Source organism: Leucoraja erinacea, chromosome 25 (genome assembly GCF_028641065.1).
Source record: "Leucoraja erinacea ecotype New England chromosome 25, Leri_hhj_1, whole genome shotgun sequence".
NCBI lineage: Eukaryota > Metazoa > Chordata > Chondrichthyes > Rajiformes > Rajidae > Leucoraja > Leucoraja erinaceus.
Window position 1 is genome coordinate 14,649,143 of NC_073401.1, and position 26,931 is coordinate 14,676,073.

The 26,931-nt window shown below is 41.0% G+C and overlaps 1 protein-coding gene across 3 annotated transcripts; it reads right to left on the reverse strand.

Moving 5' to 3' along the window:
• Window positions 1-1,949: 1,949 nt before the first annotated feature.
• Window positions 1,950-26,472, reverse strand: rnf215 (ring finger protein 215). 3 transcript variants are annotated; one of them, XM_055655838.1, is made up of 10 exons: window positions 25,815-26,472; window positions 18,764-18,898; window positions 16,586-16,657; window positions 16,199-16,284; window positions 13,679-13,733; window positions 10,323-10,427; window positions 9,784-9,903; window positions 7,969-8,106; window positions 7,389-7,491; window positions 1,950-6,892 (listed from the first exon to the last, which is right to left on the reverse strand). In XM_055655838.1, exons 1-10 carry the CDS (start codon window positions 26,082-26,084, stop codon window positions 6,870-6,872), a joined length of 1,107 nt encoding a protein of 368 aa, XP_055511813.1. In that variant the 5' UTR covers window positions 26,085-26,472; the 3' UTR covers window positions 1,950-6,869. The 3 variants fall into 3 exon arrangements, with proteins under 3 accessions (XP_055511813.1, XP_055511815.1, XP_055511814.1); XM_055655840.1 differs by having other exon boundaries at window positions 25,880-26,113; XM_055655839.1 differs by lacking the exon at window positions 9,784-9,903.
• Between the last annotated feature and the right edge of the window lie 459 nt (window positions 26,473-26,931).

Genomic DNA, 26,931 nt, shown 5'->3' on the forward strand with positions numbered 1-26,931 from the left:
TTTTTTTTTTTAACGCAGAGTATGGTAGATGCTTGGAATGTACTGCTCGGGATACTGGTGTAAACTGATACGATAGTACCATTTACAAATGCTTTTAGATAGCCACATGAATATGCAGGGGATGAAAGTATATGGATTGCATGCAGACAGGAGGGATTAATTTAATTTGGCATCATTGTCAAGACAGACATTGTGGACTAAAAGAGCCTGTTATGTTTGAAAGTTGTTACCTTCTGGAAGGTATTGAGAAAACCAATACTGCTCAAAATCTGCTTAACCTCTTACTGTGTTGCAAATGTATCTGCCCACAGCCGAGTAAGTAGAAGATACAAGATACATTTATTCCTCACATGTACCAGATGGCACAGTGAAATGAAATTCCCATACAGCCATACAATAAAAATAAAGGACACAACACACGATAGAATTTAACATAAAACATCCCCACACAGCAGAATCAGAGTTTCCCCACTGTGTGGGAAGGCACCAAAGTCAGTCTCTTCCTCCATTGTTCCCCGTGGTCAGGGCCTCCCCAAGCCCTCCGCAGTTGCCGCTACGGGCGGCCCGATGTTCAAGCCCGCTCGCCGTAGTGTTGTAAGTCCGACGTCGGGCTGCGGGATGTCCTCAGCGGCGTGGACACAGAGTCGGCCCCCTCCCACCGGAGTCGGAGGTCATGGCATTGGGGCTCTCCTCTCAATGAGACACAGCCATGTAGGGTCTACAACCTTGACGCCCTCAGTGCTTCCTCCAAGTGTTGGATATGATGGAAGAATATTGTTTTTTCAACTGAGAGGATAGTTGGTGGTAATCCATTGATTTCCTGATTCCACAGCTTCCAAATGTACACCAATATTGCACTCTCTTTGCCTTGTATCTATAACTGGAAATTTGCATGTATGACAAAAGAATTTGTGCTGTTGCTGAAAGGTTCACTATGGGATCATGACCATGTAAGGACATTGTTCGCCCTGCAGCTCTGTCAATATTGGCACAAGTCCAGATGTTTACAAGGACTGCAGGATAGAGCAGACAATGTGACTTACAAATATCCATATTTGATTTTTTTTAATTTGTCTAGTTTCATTCTTATTGGCTGCAGCCAACGGGTACAACTAAGTGGTTTACTCCGCCATTTCAGAAAAGACTTGAGCCTCAAGTCACATACAGGTCAGGCAGGGAAGCAGTTCTCTCTCCCTCTCTAACAGGAGCATAGAGAACTAAAAAAGATCTTTGATTCACATTTCATGAATACTAGCTTTTTACTCGAGGGATACAAGGAATTGAAGATGCTGGTTTTGACAAAAAAGATACAAAGTGCTGGAGTAACTCAGTGGGTTAGGCAACAACTCTGGAGGAGGTGGATAGGTGATATTTCCTCAGACCTTTTAAATCTAGCTCTTTGTTACAAGTAGTTACAAACTCTCCCTCTGGCTGTTCCAGTTTATTCCCATATACCAAAAATGTATAGTTTGGTAGGTTATTTGCCTACTGTAAATTATGCATGATCTGTGTATGACTGGCAGAATCGGGGGAGAATGTGGATAGAATAAAATGGGATTAGTGTCGGATGAATGAATGAACTTGATGTCAGAACAGATGTGGTGGGCTGAAGGGCCTGTTCAATGCAGCGTGGCTCTGCAGCATTGGTGCCGGAAATGATTTTGGGGGGAAAAAGAGGGATGGGAGCTCTATCTTCTCAAAGGTATCTTAGTATGTGCAACAAAACACTGATATTGTCATCATTACACATTTCAAATAAATAGAATCAAAGTAATTCCATTAGAATTTAAGTTTAAATGAGATCCTAATGTATATTGAGTTTATGTGGATTAGTTATTATATCCCATGGATAAAGAAATTAATTGTAATTAGGTCCAACATGCCTTGGAATAGAAGATTGGAAAATAATTGATTCCCTCTATATATTTTATGTATAATGACAACAAATGAAAAGGTAAAGAAGAAACTTTATTTTAGGCTATTACACAGAGCAGGGACATTTTGAAGAATATCAAAGACATGAAGGCGATAACACAAATAGTCAGCAGCGCAGTACCACAAATAAAACATTTTCCGAGAAAGGTGCAAAATCTAGTGACTGTTCTTGTGATGATCTGATGGAGCTTTGTAAAATTATGAATTGTTTTCAGGGTCTATAATCAAGCACCATCTATTGATTTCTATAAATCCAACAAAGAAAATCATACAATCTATGGCTATATCTCCATGCACAATGGCTATTGATGCAGATACAATGGGCTGAAGCACACATGGGGAACTATTGTACAGTACATGTGAACACTTTGCTTACTTTTGATGGTTGATCTGACATCCCTGTTGTACCCATGGTCTCAGCACTAAGCTACTGGCAGCTCTGCAAGTTTCCACCTGAAGAGTGTTTGTATCTGCTCCCTCAGCTTCATACTACCTGTAGTAAAAACTGACATATCTTCAGTCTCATGCAACTGAATGAGATTTTCCAAATCTGGACGGAATAGGACAATCGAACATTTGGGGTATTTCTTCTTCGTTTTAATGCATGTTAATGTCATCGAGCCGTACAGCATGGAAACCAGCCTTTTGGCTCACTATGTCTGGACCGACCATCCATCACTCATCCACCTCAACCCTGCACTAATCCCATTTTGCCTCCTTCATCCCCATTAACTAACCTCCCCAATTCTCCGTCTAACCAATGACACTGGGGCAATTTATTGCATATCCATATTGCATATTGCACACCAGTGCTCTCCATAATGTTTGGGACAAAGACCCTTCATTTATTTATTTGCCTCTGTACTCCACAATTTGAGATTTGTAATAGGAAAAATTACATGTGGGCAAAGTGCACATTGTCAGATTTTATTAAAGGCTTTTTTTATACATTTTGGTTGCACCATGTAGAAATTACAGCTGTGTTTATGCATAGTCCCCTCATTTCAGGGCACCATAATGTTTGGCACACGTGGCTTCACAGGCATTTGTAATTGCTCAGGTGTGTTTAATTGCCTCCTTAATGCAGATATGAGAGAGCTCTCGGCACCTAGTCTTTCCAACACCTTTGGAAACTTTTATTACTAATTGTCAACATGAGGACGAAAGTTGTGGCAATGAAAGTCAAAGAAGCCATTATGAGAATGAGAAACAAGAATAAAACTGTTATCGAGACGTCTGCCAAACCTTAGTCTGACCAAAATCAACTGTTTGGAACATCATTAAGAAGAAAGAGAGCACTGGTGAACTTACTAATCGCAAAGGGACTGGCAGGCCAAGGAAGACCTCCACAGCTGATGACAGAAGAATTCTCTCTATAATAAAAAATCCCCAAACACCTGTCCGACAGATCAGAAACACTCTTCAGGAGTCAGATGTGGATTTGTCAATGACCACTCTCTGCAGAAGACTTCATGAACAGAAATACATGTATGGCTGCTGAAGGTACTGGCTCACTTATCTTCATTGCTGCTACAACTGCTGATGGTAGTAGCATAATGAATTCTGAAGTGTATAGACACATCTTATCCTCTCAAGTTCAAACAAATGCCTCAAAACGCATCGGCCAGCAGTTCATTCTACAGCAAGACAATGATCCCAAACATACTGCTAAAGCAACAAAGGAGTTTTACAAAGCTAAAAAATGGTCAACTCTTGAGTGGCCAAGTCAGTCACCCGATCGGAACCCAATTGAGCATGCCTTTTATATGCTGAAGAGAAAACTGAAGGGGACTAGCCCCCAAATCAAGCATTCGCTAAAGATGGCTGCAATACAGGCCTGGCAGAGCATCACCGGAGAAGACACCCAGCAACTGGTGATGTCCATGAATCGCAGACTTCAAGCTGTCACTGCATACAAAGGATATGCAATAAAATACTAAACATGACTACTTTCATTTACATGACATTGGTGTGTCCCAAACATTATGCAGCCCTGAAATGGAGGGACTATGTATAAACACTGCTGTAATTTCTACATGGTGAAACAAAAATGTATAAAAATGGCCTTTATTAAAATCTGACAATATGCACTTTAACCACATGTGATTTGTTTCTATTACAAATCTCAAATTGTGGAGGACAGAGGCAAATAAATAAATGGCAGGTCTTTGTCCCAAACATTATGGAGGGAACCGTACATTGCCCCTTTACCAACCAGCATGTTCTTGATATATGGGAGATGACAAAAACTCCTGTTCACCGGGAGAACACACAAACAGAACCCCAAGATCAGGATGGAACCCAGATCTGTGGAGCCATGAGGCAACAGTGTAACCTGCTGCTCCACAGTTCATTCAGTGCATTATTAAATTATTTTTTTGCATTTTAATTTATTCATGATGATTTTAGTTAACTGCATTTCAATAAATGTCTGATCAACAAGGATGGAAAGCAGACGTGGCCAGGTGGCTTTGCGGTGATCCCGTGTTGAGTCTAAGGGTTTGGTGCCTGACACCCATTTGCCATTCAGACATCTCTGCTTTAAAAACATTGGAAACTACCTGCAGGTGATAGACTCAAAACATAGGCCTAGTCATGCATTATCTTCATGACATCTCTTAATTGTGAACTTGGTAAATATTTCACTGCATGGTGGCGCAGCGGTAGAGTTCCTGCCTTACTGCGTCAGAGACCCAGGTTTGATCCTGTATAAGGGTGTTGTCTTTACGGAGTTTCTATGTTCTCACCGTGACCATGTGGGTTTTCCCTGGGTGCTCCGGTTTCTCCAACACTCCAAGGATTTGCAGGTTTGTAGGTTAATTTGGCTTTGGTAAGAACTGTAAATTGTGCTAGTGTACAGGGATCGCTGAACAGCACGGACCCAGTGGGCCGAAGAGCCTGTTTCTGCGCTGTATCTTTAACTTAACATAAATTTGAAAAGGAAGAATATAAATGTAAAGACAGCAAAATATTACGAGACAAGAACGAGAACTGATAGATGGCAGTTATCATCCTTTTAATTCACTTGGTGGTATTTGTATTGAATTTTTAAATGAAATCAACAATCAATAAACGTCAGTCTGAAGAAGGGTCTTAACCAGAAATGTCACCCATTCCTTCTCTCCAGAGACACTGCCTATCCCGCTGAGTTACTCCAGCATTTTGTGTCTACCTTCGATTTAAACCAGCATCTGCAGTTCTTCCCTACACATAATCACTTATGCTCTTCAGTGTTTACCTACTGAGTCTGTATTCCTATACTTTGCCATATTATCCATGCCTTTTGACATTAAATATTTGAACTTCAATTCAATCTCATCTATTCCACTAAAAATCATTTAAATGATCTAAACCCTAAGTTTGTGATAAGGGTTGTGATACGTTAAGCAATTCTTCTCTGGTCTCCCAACTGCATTATGGTGGGTTGGAGAGTAGCGTACCACAAAATATTAAGGATATGAAAAATGTGGAGAATCAGCAGTGCATCACACCAATTGTGCAAGTGGGAGAAAACTACAGGCAGAACAAACATACAATGTATTGAGAAACCCTGAATGCTTCAGATACAAGTATATTTTTAAGTAACAAAAAAAAAAAATTAACAGTGTGATCGCAGTTCTCGGCTTGTCCTCGCACATTAGAATGCAATGCACTGCAAAATGCACATTTTGCGAATTTGATCCTTAGTATTTTCTAATCAAAATTCATGCTTTTAATATAACTGAACCCTTTAACTTTTCTGGAAAACAGTTGGGCAGATTTGGAACCTCCATTTTATCAGCTGTTGGGTGCAGCTCTGGGGCAGGGAACCTATTTTTGAATGCAGGTAAGAAAGGTCGTACAGCCAGCTCTCTCCTTGGATTTGTACAATACCAGCAACTGATCACTTTACAGCAGTAAAATGCTGTGTATTCTCACGAGGAAGATCAGCAAACAAAATTTTGGATGATAACATTTAAGGTTTGGATAAGAACTACAAGCTTTTCAGTAATTTGATTTTTCTTGAAGATTGCAAATTAAGAATACAATATTTAATGGGGAAACTAAACTAGTTATTTAGAATTAATACTTGGGCACACCTACAGTGAAATGATTAATGGATGTGCAAGGAACTGCAAGTGATGGACTCTTCAGCAAGTGCTGGTGGAACTCAGCGGGTCAGGCAGCACCTGGGGAGGGAATGGACAGGCAAAACTTTCGGTCAGTACCCTTCCATAAGTCCCAATCCAAAATGTTGCCCGTCTATTCTCTCCACAGATGCTGCCTGACCCGCAGAGTTCCTCCAGCACTCAGTTGAACCACAAAGTTCCACTACAAACTACTAACAGTTGAAAAGCTTTGGATGGTTTTAGAGTTCCAGGTGCATATGTGTCCCATCATTTAATTGTAAGGAACACAGGTAGACTGTTATTTTTCACCCACCATTTCCATCATTACGCACAGATGATTCCTAGGTCAGAAGTAGTAATAATACTAAGTACATTTCAGCTATGCTTTTTTTGCAATATGAAAATAACTACAAGAATAAATACACAAAATAAAGGGCAGATTGAGTATCACTAGTTTTAGCATAAATAAATTGCAAGCCATTGAAGATTTTCAGTCCCGTTAAATGTTTTACCACAAAACGCAAAATATACACTTACTCAAATTTCCTGAATAACCCAAAACAGTTCACTTAGCCTCACAGATTTATTATAGCCGGTATACTTCACATCATGTTTGTGCCAGTCAATAAACCAAGAATTCCAAACATGATTACAGGAAATACCTTGCTCTGAAATTTTAAATTCAAGCGTTGACTTGATTCCCACAAATGTAATTGGGTGTGCAGAATAATACAAATAAAGTGCAATGTAAAAAGTCTTGTATCATTTACATAAACGGAGTCAAGGTAGCTTCATGCTTTTCCTTCTCTTGAACGAAGAATAAAGTCAGCTGTTGCCACATGGATCACCTGAATTAAAATAAAGTACAAGATGATAAGTGAAGTTTCGAACATAGTACAGCACAGGAACACGCTCATGTTCCAGGCACCTGTATAACTTGCCTCTCGCCTTATTTAGTGTATTTTCACTTTTTTCATAACTATGCTGAATACAGTAACATATAGTAACAATACAGGCCCAGATTTAAAAAAAAACTGCGATATTGGTAAACAGCATAAACAGTGTGATCCTTTACGGCATTCATTGGCAATTATAAAACCAAGGTCCTTTTTAGAAGTTCTCTTTCAAAACTGCAATATTATAATCTGACACACTACTCTCAAGTACTTTGTTAATATGGTCTCCCCTCCCATCTCTCAGTCTGAAGAAGGGTTCCGACCCAAAACGTCACCAACTCCTTTTCTCCAGAGATTCTGCCTGACTAGCTGAGTTACTCCATCATTTTTTGTCTACCTTTGTTAATATTAATTTGATAATTTTTTTGTGCAAGTTAAGGACACTTACCAAATACATTCCGCTTACACAGGGGGCAAGTCTGTTGAAGTAGCAACCAAGGATCAACACAGTCCCTGTGAAACTCGTGTAGACAAGGCAACACACGTAAACACTGGGGATAAAACAAAATTCAAACTAGCTTTACTTTTCTTCAACAAACAGGGCTTAATCCAATATTCTTAAATTTCTTCTCATAACAATATTACTCAATTGACGTGCTCAATAAAAGCACACTAATAAATAACCCTCAAACACATTTTATGGCATTATTAGCTTCTAGAATAAATTAATTCAGTAAAGGGAAGTCAAATCAATGAATAAAGTGTTTAAAAGAAAACTTAAAACTATACAAATCTGAAATAGAGATAAATGACAATTTGAAAAATTCTGAGATTTTTGGTATTGAAACAAAAACCTGATCCAAAATGTTCCTAACTTCACAGATCACCACTGAAACACAGAACAGCTAATGTTTTAACTCGCCTTCATATCAAGTCATTAGATGATTAAGATGTTTAACAGCAAAAAGCAACCCAAGCAAAAATAAGTAAAAGAGTGAGAGACTCGACTTCTAATCAAAACCACACACCTGATTTTTGTGGAATTCTTCCAAGCACACCGCACAACTTTCATGCTCTTGTAACTGTGTTTTGTGTCTTTTATTTGGAAAATATTTTCTAGTTTTCATTGCCGATAGCTGCTTTAAAACTTGTTGTTTTAAGTTCATCTATGAATAAATATTAAAAACAAATCAATATTCTCATCAAGATGGGGGAATTTTAAATTGGAGATTTTGTTGGCCTGAAACATCCTTCCTACCCTTCCGCAGAGAACTATTGTCGAGGGCTTTTTTTGCCAGGTCAACACATCTACAACTTCTATACCTGGGCACTGTGGCTTGAAAGTTGGAGACTGACTGGAGCTCAGATGTCAGTACATCCCATCTCCTATGTCGCTGCACAACTCCGCAATGAGACAAGGGGTGGATCACAAATGGACTAAGCCGAGGGAACAGGATATATTTTGCATCTAACTTCTCAGTTTTCCAAAGGGTGGGAGATTGCAACCTTCACGTGGTCTACCCTGTTTCGACGAATGCAATCAACCTGGTGTGCACAATCAAATAAGATCAAATAGACCAATTGTCCTACAACTTTAGGCTGTGCACGCCATACGCAAGAAGAAGTTTTCCAAGAGCCATGCCTGGATTATATGGCATTAACCCATTCATTCGAATTGTCTTGTCAATCATGACTGCAAAGATAAATCCTAATAAAATGGTTTTTGTATTTTAAATTTTACTTTAGTTATTTTTAAATATACCCATAATTTCTTTCCTTTAGCTTGTGTTTTAATTATTGTAATCTATTTGGTTATCAAAGACAAGTTAAAACATAGGGTGACATAATGGCACAGCTGGTAGAGCTGCTGCCTCACGGAGCCAGAGACCCTGGTTTGATCTCGACCTTAGGTATTGTCTATGTGGAGCTTGCACGTTCTCTCTGTGACTGCATGGGTTTCCTCCGAGTGCTCTGTGTTTCCTCCCTCATCAAAAAAATGCACAGGTTTGTAGATTAATTCTCCCTCTGTAAATTACCAAGAATGCGTAGGTAGCAGATGAGAAAGTGGGATAACATGAAATAGTGTGAACCGATAACTTATGGTTGGCGTGGACTCCGTGGCCAGTTTCCATGCTGTATCTGTCAATCAATCAGATTTTTTGATTCCAGGAAGTTTATCAAAACTGTCAGTGACAAGGATTCATGGATGGGCTTTGGCAGAAAGCACTTCAGCTCAATCAGAGCGGCAGGAAGATTTGAAAAAAACCTGGTGATGATAAATATGAGAGGCAGGCAGGATCAATGCCATCTGGTCCCTAAACATTATTTCACATAAAGTCAACAAAATTACCTAAAACTAAATGTGGCTTCTGATTTAATTTAAATTTAGAGATACCGCACTGAAACCAGTCCTTTGGACGACTGAGCCTGCGCCGGCCAATGATCAGCCATTCCCACTAGTTTTTTGTTATCCCACTTTCTCATACACTCTCTACCCACTAGGGGGCAATTAACAGAAGTAACCTGTATTAATTAACCTACAATTAACTCACCAACCTGCAAGTCTTTGAGATATGGGAGGAAACCAGAGCATACGGAGAAATCCCACGTGGTCACAGGGAGAATGTACAAACTCCACACCGACAGCACCCAAGGTCAGGATTGAATCCAGGTCTCTGGGACTCTGATCTCTATTTTTAAAAAAAGTAGTCCCATATTTTCCTAAATAGCTAAAAAAAATAAAAAATTACAAGAATACATGATATAAATACATGTTATAAATATATTTCCTTAAATACATTTTTTAGCATAATTGACTGCTTACACAGGGATGGGACACAAACCTCCAATTCTTCAGAACTAGATTCGTAGTGTCTATATTGCCACTGGGCCTGTACAATGACTCCAGTACACAGGATTAAGCCCACCAGTAGAACAGTGTTCCACAGCTGATGCAGATATTTCTGCAAAGGACAATGGAATTCATTTCAAATGGAATTCATTCATTCAAACCATAAATGAGACAACATGGATGACTCTAGTTTAATAAAGTATCATGTTTGATTCCAATGCCTTGAGTAATTTTCTAATTTATAAAGCCTCAAGTTTTCATCATTCCATTAACTTATTCTTTGTTCTTGTTTTGCAAATATATTTCTCAATTAGTTCCAAAGCGTTTTTGGCATTCCTACTGAAAACTTCAACTAACGGAATGCACCAGTCAGATTTAAGGCCTAAACAAATAATAAATCAGAGATAATACTAATTGTACAATAGCCTTAAATAATCTCAACTTTCCTTTGTTTTACTGAAACAGTTGTTAAAGAGAAATTAATGATGTCCAAGGGAAGCTGAATGGAAACTGCATAGTACCATTGCTTACCTGAACCTGAGAGCTGTTCTCTCCTGTACAAATCACTCCCTGCCATTCCCCATACAGCCCACCTCGTGAACGGCCACAGGTTGACCACAGCGTTAATGTTGCTCCCTGATATTAATGAAAAAGATGTTGGTTGAAATCGGTTTACGTGATGGTCATCTCAGCAAGCTAACATTTATTGTCCAACCATAAATGCCTTTCATCTGCATCAGCTGAACAACTCAGTGTGGCACAATGGCATTGCAGTAGAGTTGCTGCCTTACAGCACCAGAGACCCGGGTGCAATCCTGACTACGGTGTTGTCTGTACGGAGTTTGTACGTTCTCCCTGCGATGTTTTTCCGGGAGGAAAACCGGATGATGTAGGTAAATCGCAAATTGTCCCTTTCGTATAGGATAGTGTTAGTGAACGATGTGATCGTTGGTCGGTTCAGTGGGCAGAAGGGCTTATTTTCACGTTGTATCTCTAAACTCTAAAGTGAAGTCTCAGTGAATTGCTACAGCCCTCTGGTTATACTCCTGCCACAATTGGGAAGGGAGTTTGTCAGCTTCAGTAACAATGAAGGACAGCAATATATTTCCAGATCAGGAGAGCTTGGAGCTGTAGGGGTTCCTAGCTGCCCTTTATCTACTAGGTAGTAGAAGTAGACCAGACTCTGCATGTTTGTCGAGAACTTTGCAGAGTTGGATGTGGTTTACCATGTCCTAATTCAGGATTGATGAATATTATGTTTCACCACAGAATACACTGTCCACTGTGTGCAGTGTCTACAGTAAGCCGAGGGCAAGTGTACTTTTACATTTAAAGAACTAAACTAAGATAGATAAAGACAAAATGATGGAGTAACTTAACATCCCCAGGTTGCACAGGTCATCTCTGAGGCAGCATCTCTGGAGAACATAGATGGGTGACATTTCAAGTCGGGATCCTTCTCCAGATATGCTGCCTCAGTATTGAGTATAGAAGCTGGGATGTAATGTTAAAATTGTACAAGGCATTGGTGAGACCAAATCTGGAGTATGGTGTACAATTTTGGTCGCCCCAATTATAGGAAGGATGTCAACAAAATAGAGAGAGTACAGAGGAGATTTACTAGAATGTTGCCTGGGTTTCAACAACTAAGTTACAGAGATAGGTTGAATAAGTTAGGTCTTTATTCTCTGGAGCGCAGAAGGTTAAGGGGGGACCTGATAGAGGTCTTTAAAATGATGAGAGGGATAGACAGAGTTGATGTGGACAAGCTTTTTCCTTTGAGAATAGGGAAGATTCAAACAAGAGGACATGACTTCAGAATTAAGGGACAGAAGTTTAGGGGTAATATGAGGGGGAACTTCTTTACGCAGAGAGTGGTGGCGGTGTGGAATGAGCTCCCAGTGGAAGTGGTGGAGGCAGGTTCATTGGTATCATTTAAAAATAAATTGGATAGGCATATGGATGAGAAGGGAATGGAGGGTTATGGTATGAGTGCAGGCAGGTGGGACTAAGGGGGAAAAGAATTTGTTCGGCATGGACTTGTAGGGCCGAGATGGCCTGTTTCCGTGCTGTAATTGTTATATGGTTATATGCTGCCTGACCCTCGGAGTTATTCCCTCGAAGCTATGTGTCCAACTTCTGCAGATACTAGTTGCTAAACTAAGATAGATGAGGAAGTGAAAAGGAATGTGGTGAGGATATATACATAGGTGGATAAATACTGGTGCCCGTTGCAATGACTGCAAGTTTGGAAGACCACGTTGTCAGCGGTGGTTAAGGACATCTCCTCAGGGCTGGAGTAGAAGAAGTATCCAGTAACAGAGATTGGGAAAACGCGTTTCTGCCAGAGGAGCTAGAGATTAAATTAGAAAGAGAACCACAAAGGTTACAATCTCTGGATTACAAACCGAACCACGTGCCAATCAGCACATGGTCAACCATACCAGTGAGAGAAATGTATGGCTCAAGCATTGCGATGGGGTTTCAATTCTGGGGTTTCAAGAAGTTGTTCCTTTGGGGGTTCAAGGTATAAATATAATTCAAGAGACAGCATTTTATTTTAGGGGTGGCACAGCATCGCAACGGTAGAGTTCCTGCCTTACAGCGCCAGAGACCTGGTTTCGATCCTGACTATCGATGCTGTCTGTATGGAGTCTGTACGTTCCCCCTGTGACCACGGTGTTTTTTTCCAGGTGCTTTGGTTTCCCCTCACGTTCCAAAGATGTACAGGTTTGTAGGTTAATTGGCTTCGGTAAAATTGTAAATTGTTCCTAGTGTCTAGGATAGAGTTAGTGTATGGGGTGATCGCTGGTCGGCGCGGACTCGGTGTGGCAAAGGGCCTGTTTCCGCGCTGTATCTTTAAAGTAAACTAGAGGGGGGAATTTTAGAGGGGGAAATTTTAGAAAGACGGAAAGATAGGGTGAGGCAAAGGGTAATGACAACCATGACCAATAACCGGAATCTGTCAGCAGAGGTCAGTATATACGAGCGTACACTTCCAATTTGATAGAGAAAATTAACATGAAATTAAATTAAAGACTTTCATCTGAAGGCATGCAGCAACTGTAATTAATGGCACAAGAAGAAATAAATGGGTACAGTCAATATACATTTTGGTTGTAAAGTGACAAAAGTTAGAAATTCTTGCAAATAAGCTAACTGGAAAAGATGGTGCTGTCGTTTCGATAGAAAAGGATGGGATAAATGCAGTAGAGAGAAAGACTCTTAGGTTGAGGGAAAAAAATAAATCAGGAAATAGAATCTGTTTAGGCAGAGCTAAGAAGCAGCAAACAACTATAAGCATTGGAGTTGCATACAGATCCCTACTGTGGTTGCATCCTAGGGATTTGTGCAAATCAGAAAGTGGTGGAAAGTCTTCTTCACTATTGACAATGACACCTAACAAAACAACATTAAAGCAAACTAAAAGCTTTAATATATTTGTAAAAAGGAAAGAGGAACTAAGATCAATATAGGCACCTTACAGTATAGGTAGCCATTGAGAAATTATAGTGAGGAATAGGCAATCGACAAAAAAAATAAAATTTAGGTTTCAAAGAAATCAGCATTTGTAAAATAAATGTTTGGGGAAAAACAATGGGATCCTGCTTGATGGATGACATGGACATGATGGGCCAAAGGGTCCGTGTCTGCGTTGTACGATTCTATCATTTATTGAAAACCTATAAATCCCAAGGATGTGATGAAATGAATACCAAGCTTTTAAATTAGGTGGTGAAGGAGACATTGAATCCAATGGTTCCAATTTCACATTGTATACTGGTCACTCAGTATCAAGTTTTATAGTTGCCTCATCTCAATGCCATGGATATATTTTGTGATTATTCAGCTCTTAAACAAGTGAAATAAAATACATTATCACATACCAGATCATTCTGCATTATGCTTTTAAAAGTTATTTTGGCAGATGCACGAAGCCCACTGCAATTGAAGCATAATTTGAAGGAAAAATTACTTTTAGCATGCGCAAAGTTCTCATCATTATGGTTATAGTTTATCCGAGTAAGATTAAGACATTTTACTCACCATCAATTGCCCAGTCCGTCTTTTAAGATTACCTACATCATTAAAGAAGGCCAGCAAGAATGTCATTGATGGCTGTGCTTCTTCAGTGATGTAATAATGTACACCATGGGTTAAAACAAATAGTCACTTCATAACCTCCCGATACCATTGGAATACGACAGCATCCTAAAGAAATGTAGTACTTGTAGACCATGACGCAAACAAATTTGGCAATGCTATAAACTGCAAATTATTCCCCTTGTTTGGAAGATATATGTTAAGGGCAAAAAGCGCAAAGTGCTGGAGTAACTCAGCGGGTTAGGCAGCATCTCTGGAGTACAGGGATAGGTGATGTTTTGAGTCAGGGCCTTTCTTCAGACTGATTGTAATGGGCAGGGGGCGGGGGAAGAAAGCTGAAAGAAAAAAGCAGGACAAAATCCGGCACGAGATAGGTGCATACCAGTGAAGGGGTGGGGGTTGATGAGCAATAGACAAAGAATAGATGAAAAACCAAAAATGTGAGACCCATTGAGTTACTCCAGCTCTTTGCCTTTTTTTTGTCAACCAGCATCTGCAGTTCCTTGTGTCTACTTGAAACCTAAAGGCCTTAATTTAAGGATTGCATTAAAGGCCTTGGTGCAAAATTTAGGGACTACATATTCAAAAGTTAATCAATAACCCAATATTACCTGATATGGGAAGAGACATGAAAACACCCTTTCTTCCTTCATACGTGGTGAAGGAGTTGCTCAAAAGCCTCTTGTATGGTTTTCATTAATGCAAACCCGTAGCAAAATCTATTGTTCACATTTCTTGTTTAATTGGTTATTCTTTCCTCACATAACTTTGACCAGCAGCAAATTTTTGTTCCGTATCTCAAGTTTTCTGATGGTGATTTGTGAATTCCGCCAGGATGAACTTCCATTATCTGAAGTGTGTGTGTGTGTGTGTGTGTGTGTGTGTGTGTGTGTGTGTGTGTGTGTGTGTGTGTGTGTGTGTGTGTGTGTGTGTGTCTGTGTGTGTGTGTGTGTGTAAAGACTGTATTTAACCTTCTCCGCCATTTCCCATTTTACAGTATTTTGCCATGTCTGGACTTCAAGGAAGAACAAAGGAACAAAATATGTAGGAAGGACCTGCAGATTATGATACATACCCAAGAATGCTGGAGTAACTCAGCTTGTCAAGCAGCATCTCTGGAGAAAAGGAATAGGTGACTTACTTTTCAGGTCGGCACCCTTCTTCACATTGAAAGACGGGGGGGGGGGGGGGGGGGTGGGGAGAAGAGGGAAAAATGGAGGCATGAAATGGCTAGAATCACCTGTTGCCAGCACTGATTTATAATGGCCTTTTCTCACCTCCAGATCCCCCGCCCCCCACCCTCTATCTTTCAGTCTGAGTTAACTTAAGAGTTACGATGTGAAACGTTACCTTTTCCTAATCTCCAGAGATGCCGTGATTGTGGTATGGCAATTGCCAGGGGTGAGAAGGGACTGGGGAATATAATAGTATAGTACCAATAAACAATACCATTAAGTGACACAAAAAAAAATGATGCAAGCAATTCTGTTATAATGCAATAGTCGTATTTCTAAGAAACCTTGTGCCTTAGAAAATCGTATTAAAAAAACTATTCTGCCTATGGGAGAAAGAGGTTAGTGGCTAGAGAATTTCAGACATCCATTAACCAAGTTATTTTTCCTGTAGGATTTTCAAAAATGACGGTTTTTAATAACTACAAGTTTATTTTTGTTACTGCAAGCTACAAAATGATTGTATGTTGTATTATTTAATAGAATATCACTGCAAAAGTATTACTAGAAGTGATTACTTGACAATTTTAATAGTAACCATCAATGTGTTGGCAACCAGAATGTGTTCTCAACAGGCAATGGTCTCTTATTATTGGGCGGTGGTGTGTGGGGTTTGGGGGGGGGGGGGGGGGGGGGGGGGGGGGTTGGGGTGAGGTTACAGGTTACATGGAATGTTTTTCCCCCAAGACAGCCTTTTTCCAAAATGTTTAAACAGTTCTTCAATTCCTTATTGGAATTGGATTATAACCAATTAGACCCAAGTAAAATAAATTCATCGAGTACGTAATATCTAATTCAAACTGTGAAAACACACAGCAAAACTACCTATATTAATGTGGTATTTTGTTAACATAGCAAGATTAATTATCAAAGTCATAAGGTGCATTCTCTTTTTTTTTGTTTAAAAGATTCATTATCTTGATGTTATTTTGTGTTTACGTAAATGGATTGTTTTGGAAAAAGTATATTTCCTAGCATGATATAAAAATATTTCAAACTGACTGTAACCTGTGATATATAAATGTAAATGGGACCCACTCAACAAACTGACACAGTTATGTGCTTGCTCACCTTAACAAGGCTCCCAGAAGTTTAGTCACATTTTCGGAGCTCTGCATTACAACTACAGGTTTAGAAAGTACTTCAGAGATGTCCATCTAATATAATAATTTAAAAATAATCTTTCATTATGGCAATAATCATATGCATCATGATATGCTCAAAAAACATTAAAGCTGTTTAGAATACATTTCACAACTACCATCCGATTAAGTAATTACTACATTTTCTTAACTCATCACACCTGAAGGGCTGAATTGGCATTACTTTGTTTCAGGCTTTACCAAGTAATGGTAAAAATAAAATGGTGTAATGCTAAATAACAGCATATTTAAACAATTCATCACAAATATGCAAATCATTCAGAATAGAATCTGTAGCATAAGGCGAAAAATGTACCTCGGTGAAGGCATTTTGATTCAAAACTAAAATGAACAGGGCTGATGCTCCTAGAACAAGTGCTCTTTTCATCTGTAAGAATAAAGCAACCATATTTTACTTGAGGGATGAGAAAGCATGGCACTGCGAATGACTTGACTACAAAACATCAGGTCAACACTCTGTATGCCTTGCCATTAATGAGAAATATATCTTTGCCCTTCTCTTAAAATTCCAAGCCAGGTTTATTTTAAATTTTGATCTGAAATATTATTCATAATTTCTACCGATTATTCATCAAAATTCAAATTCATCATCATCACTTCAGGTAAGGATTCAGTAACAAATACCCTCAACTATATTGTCACTTCAGTGACAAATACACGGAACACTAAATACTACAGATATGAATCTGGAGCAATATCTAGGTTCATAATACATGATCAAAGAATAACTTAGAAAAAGTTAATTAAACTGAAATGATAGGCAGCCCTTAATTTGAACACAAAGTTATTCTGCTGAAAATCTTGCAGCGGCAAAGCTGCTTTTGCTGTAAAGTTAACTTCATCAAATCACAATGCAACAAATAAGGCATAACTAAAGCTCGTTTCATCCTGTTTATCTGCTTTTGAATATCTTACAATCTGAACAGCATTCTCAGAATATTTAAGTTCATTTTAAAAATAGACACAAAGTGCTGGGGTAACTCAGCAGTTCAGGCAGCATCCCTGGAAAAAAAGGATGGATGATGTTTTGGGTTAGTCTGAAGAAGTGTCCCCACCCGAAACGCCACCCATCCTTTTTCTCCAGAGATGCTGCCTGGCCCGCTGAGTTACTCCAGCACTTTGTATCTATCTTAGGTATCAAACCAGCATCTGCAGTTCTTTGTTTCAACATTTTTTTTTAATTTATGGCTCTTTTATATATTTTTAAATATGTAAACTTCAGCCTTAAATGCACCAGAAAAGACAAACTAACATAGACTGTCACGTATGCAAGAAATACAACAATCTTTCCTGAAGAATATCTTTGACAGTAAATTGAATTTACCAATGTATATTTGCAAATAGCATTTTATTTACTCAGAAAATGCGGTTAGTCAGAATTTAGAACAAAGAACCGTGACAGGCCCTTCGGCTCACAATAACCGCTAAACAAAATGCCAAGATAAACTAACCTCACCTGCAGTACATATCCCTCCATTCCCTGCATATTTAATACCCACCTCTAATTCTCATTGGGGAAGATAAAGGCAAACTACTCTTCTGAACTGCTGCAGTCTGCGCAATGGAGTTAGGCAGGAGTTCCAGAGTTTTGACCCAGGTTTGACGAAGGAACAGCAAATATTTCTAAGTGAAGAGAGAGTGTGACATGAAGGAAAATTTGGCAGTGTGGTGCACCCATACTCATGTCGTCCTTGTGCTGGGTGGTAGAGTTCCAATATTTGTGTCGCACAGGAGGAGAGCAGCACCTTGGAAGATGTTTGCTAAATCCCTGTGGACAATGACTGTAGACAATGTATACTGGCCACAGAAAGCTGGGGATATCCTTCTCTCCATAGATGCTGCCTCGCCCACTGAGTTTCTCCAGCATTTTTTGTCTACCTATGATTTAAATTGAATGTGTAAAACTTATGGTAATTTATCCAAATAATGTTTGTAATGAAACTATCTTAGAAATAATCTATAGTATTCATTTCATAAAATATATAATAAAAGTATGAACAAAAGGAAAGGATACTAGTGTAGCATCTACTTTGCTTATAATCTTTTTGATCTAAACCAAGTATAAAGCGACTGGAGGATTAGTTTAAGGATACAGCATGGAAACAGGTCCTTCGACTCAGAGTCCACACTGACCATCGATTACCCAGTTCTCACTAAGTTTTCCCACTTTCTCATCCATTCCCTACAAACTAGGGGCCATTTATAGAGACCAATTAAACTACAAACCCCCACTTCTTTGGAAGAAACAGGAGCATACGGAGGAAACCCATGCAGTCACAGGGAGGACTTGCAAACCCCAAGATTGACAGCACCCAAGGTCAGGATTGAACCTGGGTCTCTGTGCGGCAGCAGCTCCACCAACTGCACCATAGTGCACCACCAGGGCTGAATTTCCACACAGCAAAATATAATGCACAAAATATGGTTAATCTGGTTTTAAAATGGACTTTTATAAGCACCATATAATACTTGCCTTATTAATAACTGCAGCAGCAAACCATTCCTGCTTGCTGCTTCCTTTTTTTTCAACCTGGTCTTCATCAACAGAAACTACTCCGATCCATTTCTCTCCCTTGTTTGGCTGAATGTCCAGTGGTTCATCTTTAACCTTAAAAATAACAAATAACCACAGCTTTATTTTTTGTTTAAAAAAGCCAAGAAAATTGTATTGAAATGCTTCAAGAAATTTGTAATGCAAAGATACTTTGCCATGCATGCTTAATATTATTAGTCTGGTGGATTAAAACCATAACTCAAGACATTTTCACATAATTTTCTGGAAAATAACTTTCTGAAGTATCTACACAATATGGCTTTATGAACCTTAAAACACAAAGCTATTATATGGAAAGGTCAAGCCACTTTTTAATTTGACTGTCTTAATACAGGTGAGTTTAACCATTCTGATGCTTTAATTTATTCATATTTCATCTAAATATTGCATTAAAACAATTGAACGTTTCTATTAACTATTAATCCACATTAAAATGTAACCTATAATATACCATTCAAAAGGTAGTCAGGAGCCTGGATGTTCAGCGATAGCCCATGACCCAATTTTAGATAAATCAGATTTAGATTTGAAGCTTATTTTATTATGGTTAATTGACTGCCACCTTCCAATCATTCATGGATTAATGCACCCCTGTGTTGCCTAGACTTTTGTTTTGCTCCAATGCCAACTGAATTAATGCTTTAAGATGCTATCAAATTCTCAATTTGTAATTAAAAAAAACAAAACAGAAAAGTATGAAGTTCCAGAAAAAAAAAAGCGTCTATTCTGCAGGCATAAATACACATCACGAGGATTTTTCGACTGACTCTAGACCAGTACTTTGGCAATGTACCGATCACAAAAGAGGTATAACCTCAGCTCTCCTCAAACCGCGAGGATTTGAGTATAAGAGCAGGGAAGTTCTACTGCAGTTGTACAGGGTCTTGGTGAGACCACACCCGGAGTATTGTGTACAGTTTTGGTCTCCTAATCTGAGGAAAGACATTCTTGCCATAGAGGGAGTACAGAGAAGGTTCACCAGACTGATTTCTGGGATGGCAGGACTTTCATATGAAGAACGACTGGATAGACTCGGCTTGTACTCGCTAGAATTTAGAAGATTGAGGGGGGATCTTATAGAAACTTACAAAATTCTTATGGGGTTGGACAGGCTATATGCAGGAAGATTATTCCCGATGTTGGGAAAGTCCAGAACTAGGGGTCACAGTTTAAGGATAAGAGGGAAGTCTTTTAGGACCGAGATGAGAAAATCATTTTTTACACAGAGAGTGGTGAATCTGTGGAATTCTCTGCCACAGAAGGTAGTTGAGGCGAGTTCATTGGCTATATTTAAGAGGGAGTTAGATGTGGCCCTTATGGCTAAAGGGATCAGGGGGTATGGAGAGAAGGCAGGGATGGGATACTGAGTTGGATGCTCAGCCATGATCATATCGAATGGCGGTGCAGGCTCGAAGGGCCGAATGGCCTACTCCTGCACCTATTTTCTATGTTTCTAAGACCCCTGTCCCAACCCGTCCTGGTTTCAATGCAAGCACAATTTCTCCGACTATCTCCCAGTCTCCCTGCTCCTTTTCAAACACTCATCTCCCTTCCCTTGTCCAGTATTTCCATTTTAATCCCCCCCCCTTCTTTCCCCTCACCCATGTCCTTCCACCCATATCTCTTTTTTTCCAGCTTTACATTTTATTCCTCCTATTCTTTCCTTATCCAACACATTTTGGACTCTTTTTCACCTCTAGCTATTGTCACTTACTCCACCCATCTGCCAATCACCCTCCTCCCTCACTTATATCCATCTATCACTTGCAAGAATTTGCCCCATCTCTGCCCCTCTTTTCCAATTCTCACTCCCTTTGTCAAATCAAACAGAAGAAGGGTCCATTCCCACCACAGATGCTGCCTGGTCCACTGAGTTCCTCCAGCATTATATTTTTTGCGTCTTGTAAACAATCATAAATAATAACTGTGTATAAAAATGAGTTTTTGAAAATGGTTTCTTCTGCCGGCGAAGCAACATGGGAGAGACCATAAACCAATACCACCGGTACACTACAGCACAGCGGCAACCGATATGTGGCTCCTTCTGACCTCTACTATTCAGGACAGCTCTTTGCAATTAAAATTAAATAACTTAATTTTGAATGCCTAATTTTAGTCATCGAGTCAGACAGTGTGGAAGCTGGCCCTTCGACAAACACATCCCGTCTACACCTGTCCCACTTGCCTGCGTTTGGCCCAAATCCCTCCAAACGTTTCCTGTCCATGTACTTATAAAATGTTTTTTAAACGTCGCAATAAACTGCTTCAACTACCTCCTGTCACGGCTCGTTCCATATTCTCACCACCCTTTGCATACAAAATGGAACCCTGTTAAATCTTTACCTCCTCACCTTAAACCCAATCTGGTCTCGATTCCCCTACTCTGTGTGCCTTCGATTCCTCTCAGGAGTTGTTTATGAGAATAGTTGTTTAACTAAAATTCTATAAAGTCTTCAAGATCATAGACATGTACAGAAAAGGGGCTACAGATGTGGGGTTGGTTTTCAGTTATCATAAAGTTCACATCAACTCATATCCACAATTTTTGTTGCGAACCCATACAGGGAACAGGCTTATTCATATCTGTACATGTGTAATCAGATTGATTAATCACAATTACAATTTAAGGAAAGAGTTGTGTGATAGTTTTTCACATTCCATTTCAGAATAGTAAAGGTTCTTACAAAACATAAAAGACAATTAGTAGAAACATGGAACTGCAGATGCTAGTTTACACAAAAGAACTCAGAGTGCTGGAGTAACTCAGCAGGTAGACAAAAATGCTGGAGAACAGCAGGTGAGGCAGCATCTCTAGAGAACAAGGGTAGGTGACATTTCAGGCTAGGACCCTTCTTCAGGCTCATTGTGTGGGGTGTGGGGATGGGAGGGAGAAAGCTGGGAGAGAGGAGAAGCAGGAGAAAGCATGGCAGGTAATAGGTGAATGCAAGCGAGGGGCAGTTTTGATAGGCAGATAGTTGGAATAAAGGTCAGAGATAAAAGCAGAAGGTGCGAGACAGATGGGTTGAAGAGTTGCAAATTGCAAAGCAATTACATTGTGAAGGCAAGTACATTGCATAAAGTGAAGGAATGAGGAATTCAATTTAAAGATGGGTGGTAATGTGGGTGAGCATTTTAAACCACTAGATTTAAGGGCATGTCCCACTTGGCTGTCTTTCGCACGCTATTTACACGACCTGCTAGCATGTGGGTAGCGTGGGGATGGGCGCATGGAGTGGTGTGGAGGAGTGTGGACTTCGTCCTGCACAAAATCTTTGCGCGCCACCAGCCTGGCACGTAACTGACGGCCAAAGTGCGGCAGGCCCTAAACACTGGCGCGACGCAACGTCTCACCTCCAACAGCAGCAGAAGCAGGCAAACAATCGACGAGCTCGGCCTGGGGCTCCCGGTCGTTGCGGATCCGGATCTGCCCCCACTCTTACTCCCAGAGCGGGGCCAAGAAAATTGAAGGTAGACACAAAATGCAGGAGTAACTCAGCAGGACCGACAGCATCTCTGGATAGAAGGAATGGGTGACGTTTCGGGTCAAGACCCTTCTTTCAGACTGAAGAGTCTTGACCCGAAACATCATCCATTCCTTCTCTCCAGAGATGCGGCCGGTCCCGCTGAGTTACTCCTGCATTGTGTGTCCATCTTCAAGTGACGCCACGCGCTCCAGACGGCTGTGCAGGCGCCCGATGACGCGCGCGACTCTCGGGGGATCATCACTACCGGCCTGTCGCGTAAAGTGACGGCCCAAGTGGGACAGGCTCTTAAGGCTATATTCTCTTGGGGAGTATGGTTTAGATCCCATCACTGTATTTTCCAGGTGCTAGGTAGCAATACAGGTCGTGTAGTGCTCCACATCTCCAGTACTTACAGACTCACAAATAAACCCCTCATATGCAAGGGACAAATTCCCGATCTTCCAATCTACCTCATTGAGAACCTCATATTTTTAAAAAAAAATATTCGGACTTTCTCTGTAGTTGTAATACTATATTTGCATTCTATTTTCTCTTTTATACCACATAATGTGCTCATGTATGGCATGATTTGCCTGGAGAGCACACAAAACAATGTTTTGTACCATATCAATAGACCAATACTAGTAGAAATCCCTCACATAGTAAAGCTGCTTGTGCTTCCATGCTATCGGACTGAAGCAATGCTCAGGCATGAACCATTAAGTGACAGTTAATATTCGTGGCACACCATGCAATGACCATCTTAACAACAACAAAAATCACTTATCCTTTACATTCAATAATACTGCACTCCCCTAAAATTTCCTGCAGATTATCACACTCAAAATTTAACCAAACTACCACCATGAAAACAAGGCTACTAGACTGGATCAGAGATAAGATATTCCGTGGCGAGCGCCACACCTGATTCCATAAAGCCTTTTCACTATTTACAAGGACAAAACTAAGATTGCAAGAGAATGTTCTCCAATTACCTTGAGGACTCCAACCTCCACAACCCTCCAAGAAACCCAACACCATTCAAGAGTGAGCAGCCTTCTTGACACACTCTATCTGCCATAAATTAATCGCCAGCCCTCCATGCTCAATCTACAAGATATACTGCAACAACCTGTCAAGGCTTCTTCAAAAGTGCTGCCCGACTTCTACCCAGATGCACATGGCCATCAAAACACCTCTGGGTTCACATTCAACGCACATTAACCCGAATTCAAAATACTTTGCAGTTCCTTTATTGTCACCGAATCTCCCTACCTAACAATACCAAGTGAATTTCTTTGTCACACCATCTGCTGTGGAGGGTGGCTCATCATCATCCCTGTGGGCAATTTAGGGATAATGAATAAATGTATGCTTTAGCAGTGACAGTGCATCCCACAAATTAATACAATGATTGAAAAAGCTGTGTTCAAGAAGGAACTGCAGATGCTGGAAAATCGAAGATAGACAAAAGTGCTGGAGAAACTCAGCAGGTGCGGCAGCATCATTGGAGCGAAGAAAATAGGCAACATTTCGGGCCAAAACCCTTCTTCAGACTGATGCAGGGTGGGGTGGGGGCGGGAAGAAGAAAGGAAGAGGAGGAGCCCGATGGCCGAGGGAGAGCTGAGAAGGGGAGGAGACAGCAAGGGCTACCGGAAATTGGAGAAGTCAATGTTCAAGCCGCTGGGATGCAGACTGCCCAAGCGGAATATGAGGTGCTGCTCCTCCAATTTCCGGTGGTGCTCACTCTGGCCATGGAGGATGCCCAGGACAGAAAGGTCGGATTCGGAATGGGAGGGGGAGTTGAAGTGCTGAGCCACAGGGAGATCAGGTTGGTTGATGCGGACTGAGCGGAGGTGTTCGGCGAAACGATCACCAAGCCTGCGCTTGGTCTCACCGATGTAGATCAGTTGACATTAGAACTGCGGATGCAATAGATGAGGTTGGAGGAGGTGCAGATGAACCTCTGTCGCACCTGGAACGACTGCTTGGGTCTTTGAATGGAGTCAAGGGGGGAGGTGAAGCGACACGTGTAGCATCTCCTGCGGTTGCAAGGGAAAGTGCCCATGGAGGGGGTGGTTCGGGTAGGATGGGAATAGTTGACCAAGGAGTTACAGAGGAAGCGGTCTTTGTGGAAAGCAGACGGAGGGGGAGATGGGAATATGTGGTGAGTGGTGGGGTCACGTTGGAGGTGGTGAAAATGACGGAGGACTATTTGTTGTATGTGACGGCTAGTGGGGTGGAAGGTGAGGACTAGGTGGACCCTGCCCTTGAAAAAGCTGTACCATTTTTATAATACCCAGTAACCAAAAATAACTTGCTGCTACTAGAAGAAAGGACTTATGTTACTCTATCTGTTGTTGTAAACAGTTGGTTCTCCTTTGGGTATTTTGTAAGTGATTCAAATAAAACACAACATTTATGAGATCATTCAATTGACAGGGTGTTCTGTCATTATATTCAACGTGTTATAGAAAGAAAGACTTGCATCTACTACTTTACTGCACAAACGTAGCTTTACATGCATTGAAGTTTCATTGACTCGACTCTTTTTGTAGTGTGTGAATGAAGCATCCAACACATGAAGCAAATTGCAACAAACAACAATGTGACATAAATAGATGGAGACACAAGAAACTGCAATGCTGAAATCTCGAGCAAAACACAGTGCTGGAGAGACTCAGCAGGTCAGGCAGCATCTGTGGAGGGAATGGATAGGCGACATTTCAGGTCAGGACACTTCTTCAGATGCGACATATCTAAATAATTATTTTGTTTAAAGAAAATTATCTTTGAGGTTCAGAAGTCTTTTTGAAAACATCCCTGTTTTTCCAGGAAACAACATCACAATATTTTTTCCATGGGAAAATAAAACAATAATAAACAAACTCACAATTAAGGAACAAATTTCAGGGAATGGGCAAAGAGAAAGAAAGTTGGAGAGAGATTTAAAAAAATAACAGCTGATATCGTGTTCAATTGTCATTTGTACTAACAATGCAACAATTCCCCCCACCCCCCACGATAAGCAGACAGAATGGCCCCGACCCAAAACGTCGCCTATACATGTTCTTCACAGAGGCTGCCTGACCCGTTGAGTTACTCCAACACTTTGTAAACCATTACTGTGTAAACCAACATCTGCAGTTCCTTGGTAGACAAAAGTGCTGGAGAAACTCAGCGGGTGCGCAGCATCTACGGAGCGAAGGAAATAGGGCCGAAACCCTTCTTGCAGTTCCTTGTTTCAATGCTCCAGCACTTTGCTGTAGCACTCTGCTCAAGATGTCACCATCTGCAGTTCCTTGTGTCTACAACGGTGTTCTTGCTTGCAGCAGCAGAACAAGTCTGCAAACACAATGCACACAGATAATTGATAATAAACAGTCAGTAGATTAATAACTCAAACACTCGTACAAACAAAATATAGACTGTGCACAAAGATGAGAGCATTTATGATAACGTTTGATGCATCAGGCATCCTGAGATGGACGCAATGCAACACTTACTAATATTAAGCTTCCTTCTAAGCTGTCCGGGTTATGTTTGGGAAAGGCGCACAGCCCCTCGTTACCTTGGCCGCTGCCAGGCGCCAGCACCGTCCCCTGCAGCCGGTAGTTGCTGCCCGACTTGAAGCCGAACTCGGCCGACCAGCCCCGCTGCGCATCCATCAGCAAGACGTCCACCAGCGCCACCTTCTCGGCCGCCGCGCACCAGTGCAGGAGGGAGGCGGCGAGGAGCAGATAAAGGCCGAGCCACTTCCAACAACAGTCCACCATCTTCCTTCCTTCCTTCCCTCTGACTGACGGTGGTCGGTCTGTCTGTCGCACAGAGCGCGGCGGCGGCGTCGGCTTCCGGGTCACCCGTCCCTGACCCCGGATGGCATCGCCCGTTACTAGTGGCAACGCGGCCCAGCGGCCAACGACTCCTGGCGCCGATCCCTTTCAGAATGAGTTCGGGCAAAGCGCCGAGCGTGGGATGAAAATACCCCCTCACCCCCCACCAAGCCGAAATGAGTCTCTTATTGGCATCAGAGATCAACAATGTTAACCCCTCAATATTAACTTTTTTTTTGCCTCGCTGGCTATCAGTTCATGAGGATCACCGGCGTTTTGTAAACAGATGGTGGAGCGGAGGCAAGTGATCACAAACCGAGCGACACGTCAAGGGTTTGACTTGAAAGTGAAGCCAGGCTGCTGCAGCTGCTGGAGATCTGAAACAAAATCAAACAGGGAAATGCTGGAGACAAGAGGGGGGGAGGGGAGGCTGCAGATGGTGCAGTGCTGAGCCAAAGACACACTGTGCTCTAGGAACCAAAGCTCTATAATCTTTGCTAGCAACTGAGCGGACCAGGCATAATCTTAGAGAGGTCTACAAAATTATGAGGGGAATAGAGAGGGGAATGCACAGAGCCTTTTACCCAGGTTGCAGAATTAAGAACCAGAGGACATAGGTTTAAGGTGAGGGGAATATTCACTAGGAACCTGAGGAGCAACTCTCTTGTTTTTTTTTTCGTATGGCTGTATGGTAATTCGCATATCACTGTACATGTGACAAATGTGACATTGGTACATGTGACAACAAAATACCTTTGAAACCTTTACACAGCAAGAATAAGGTTATGTG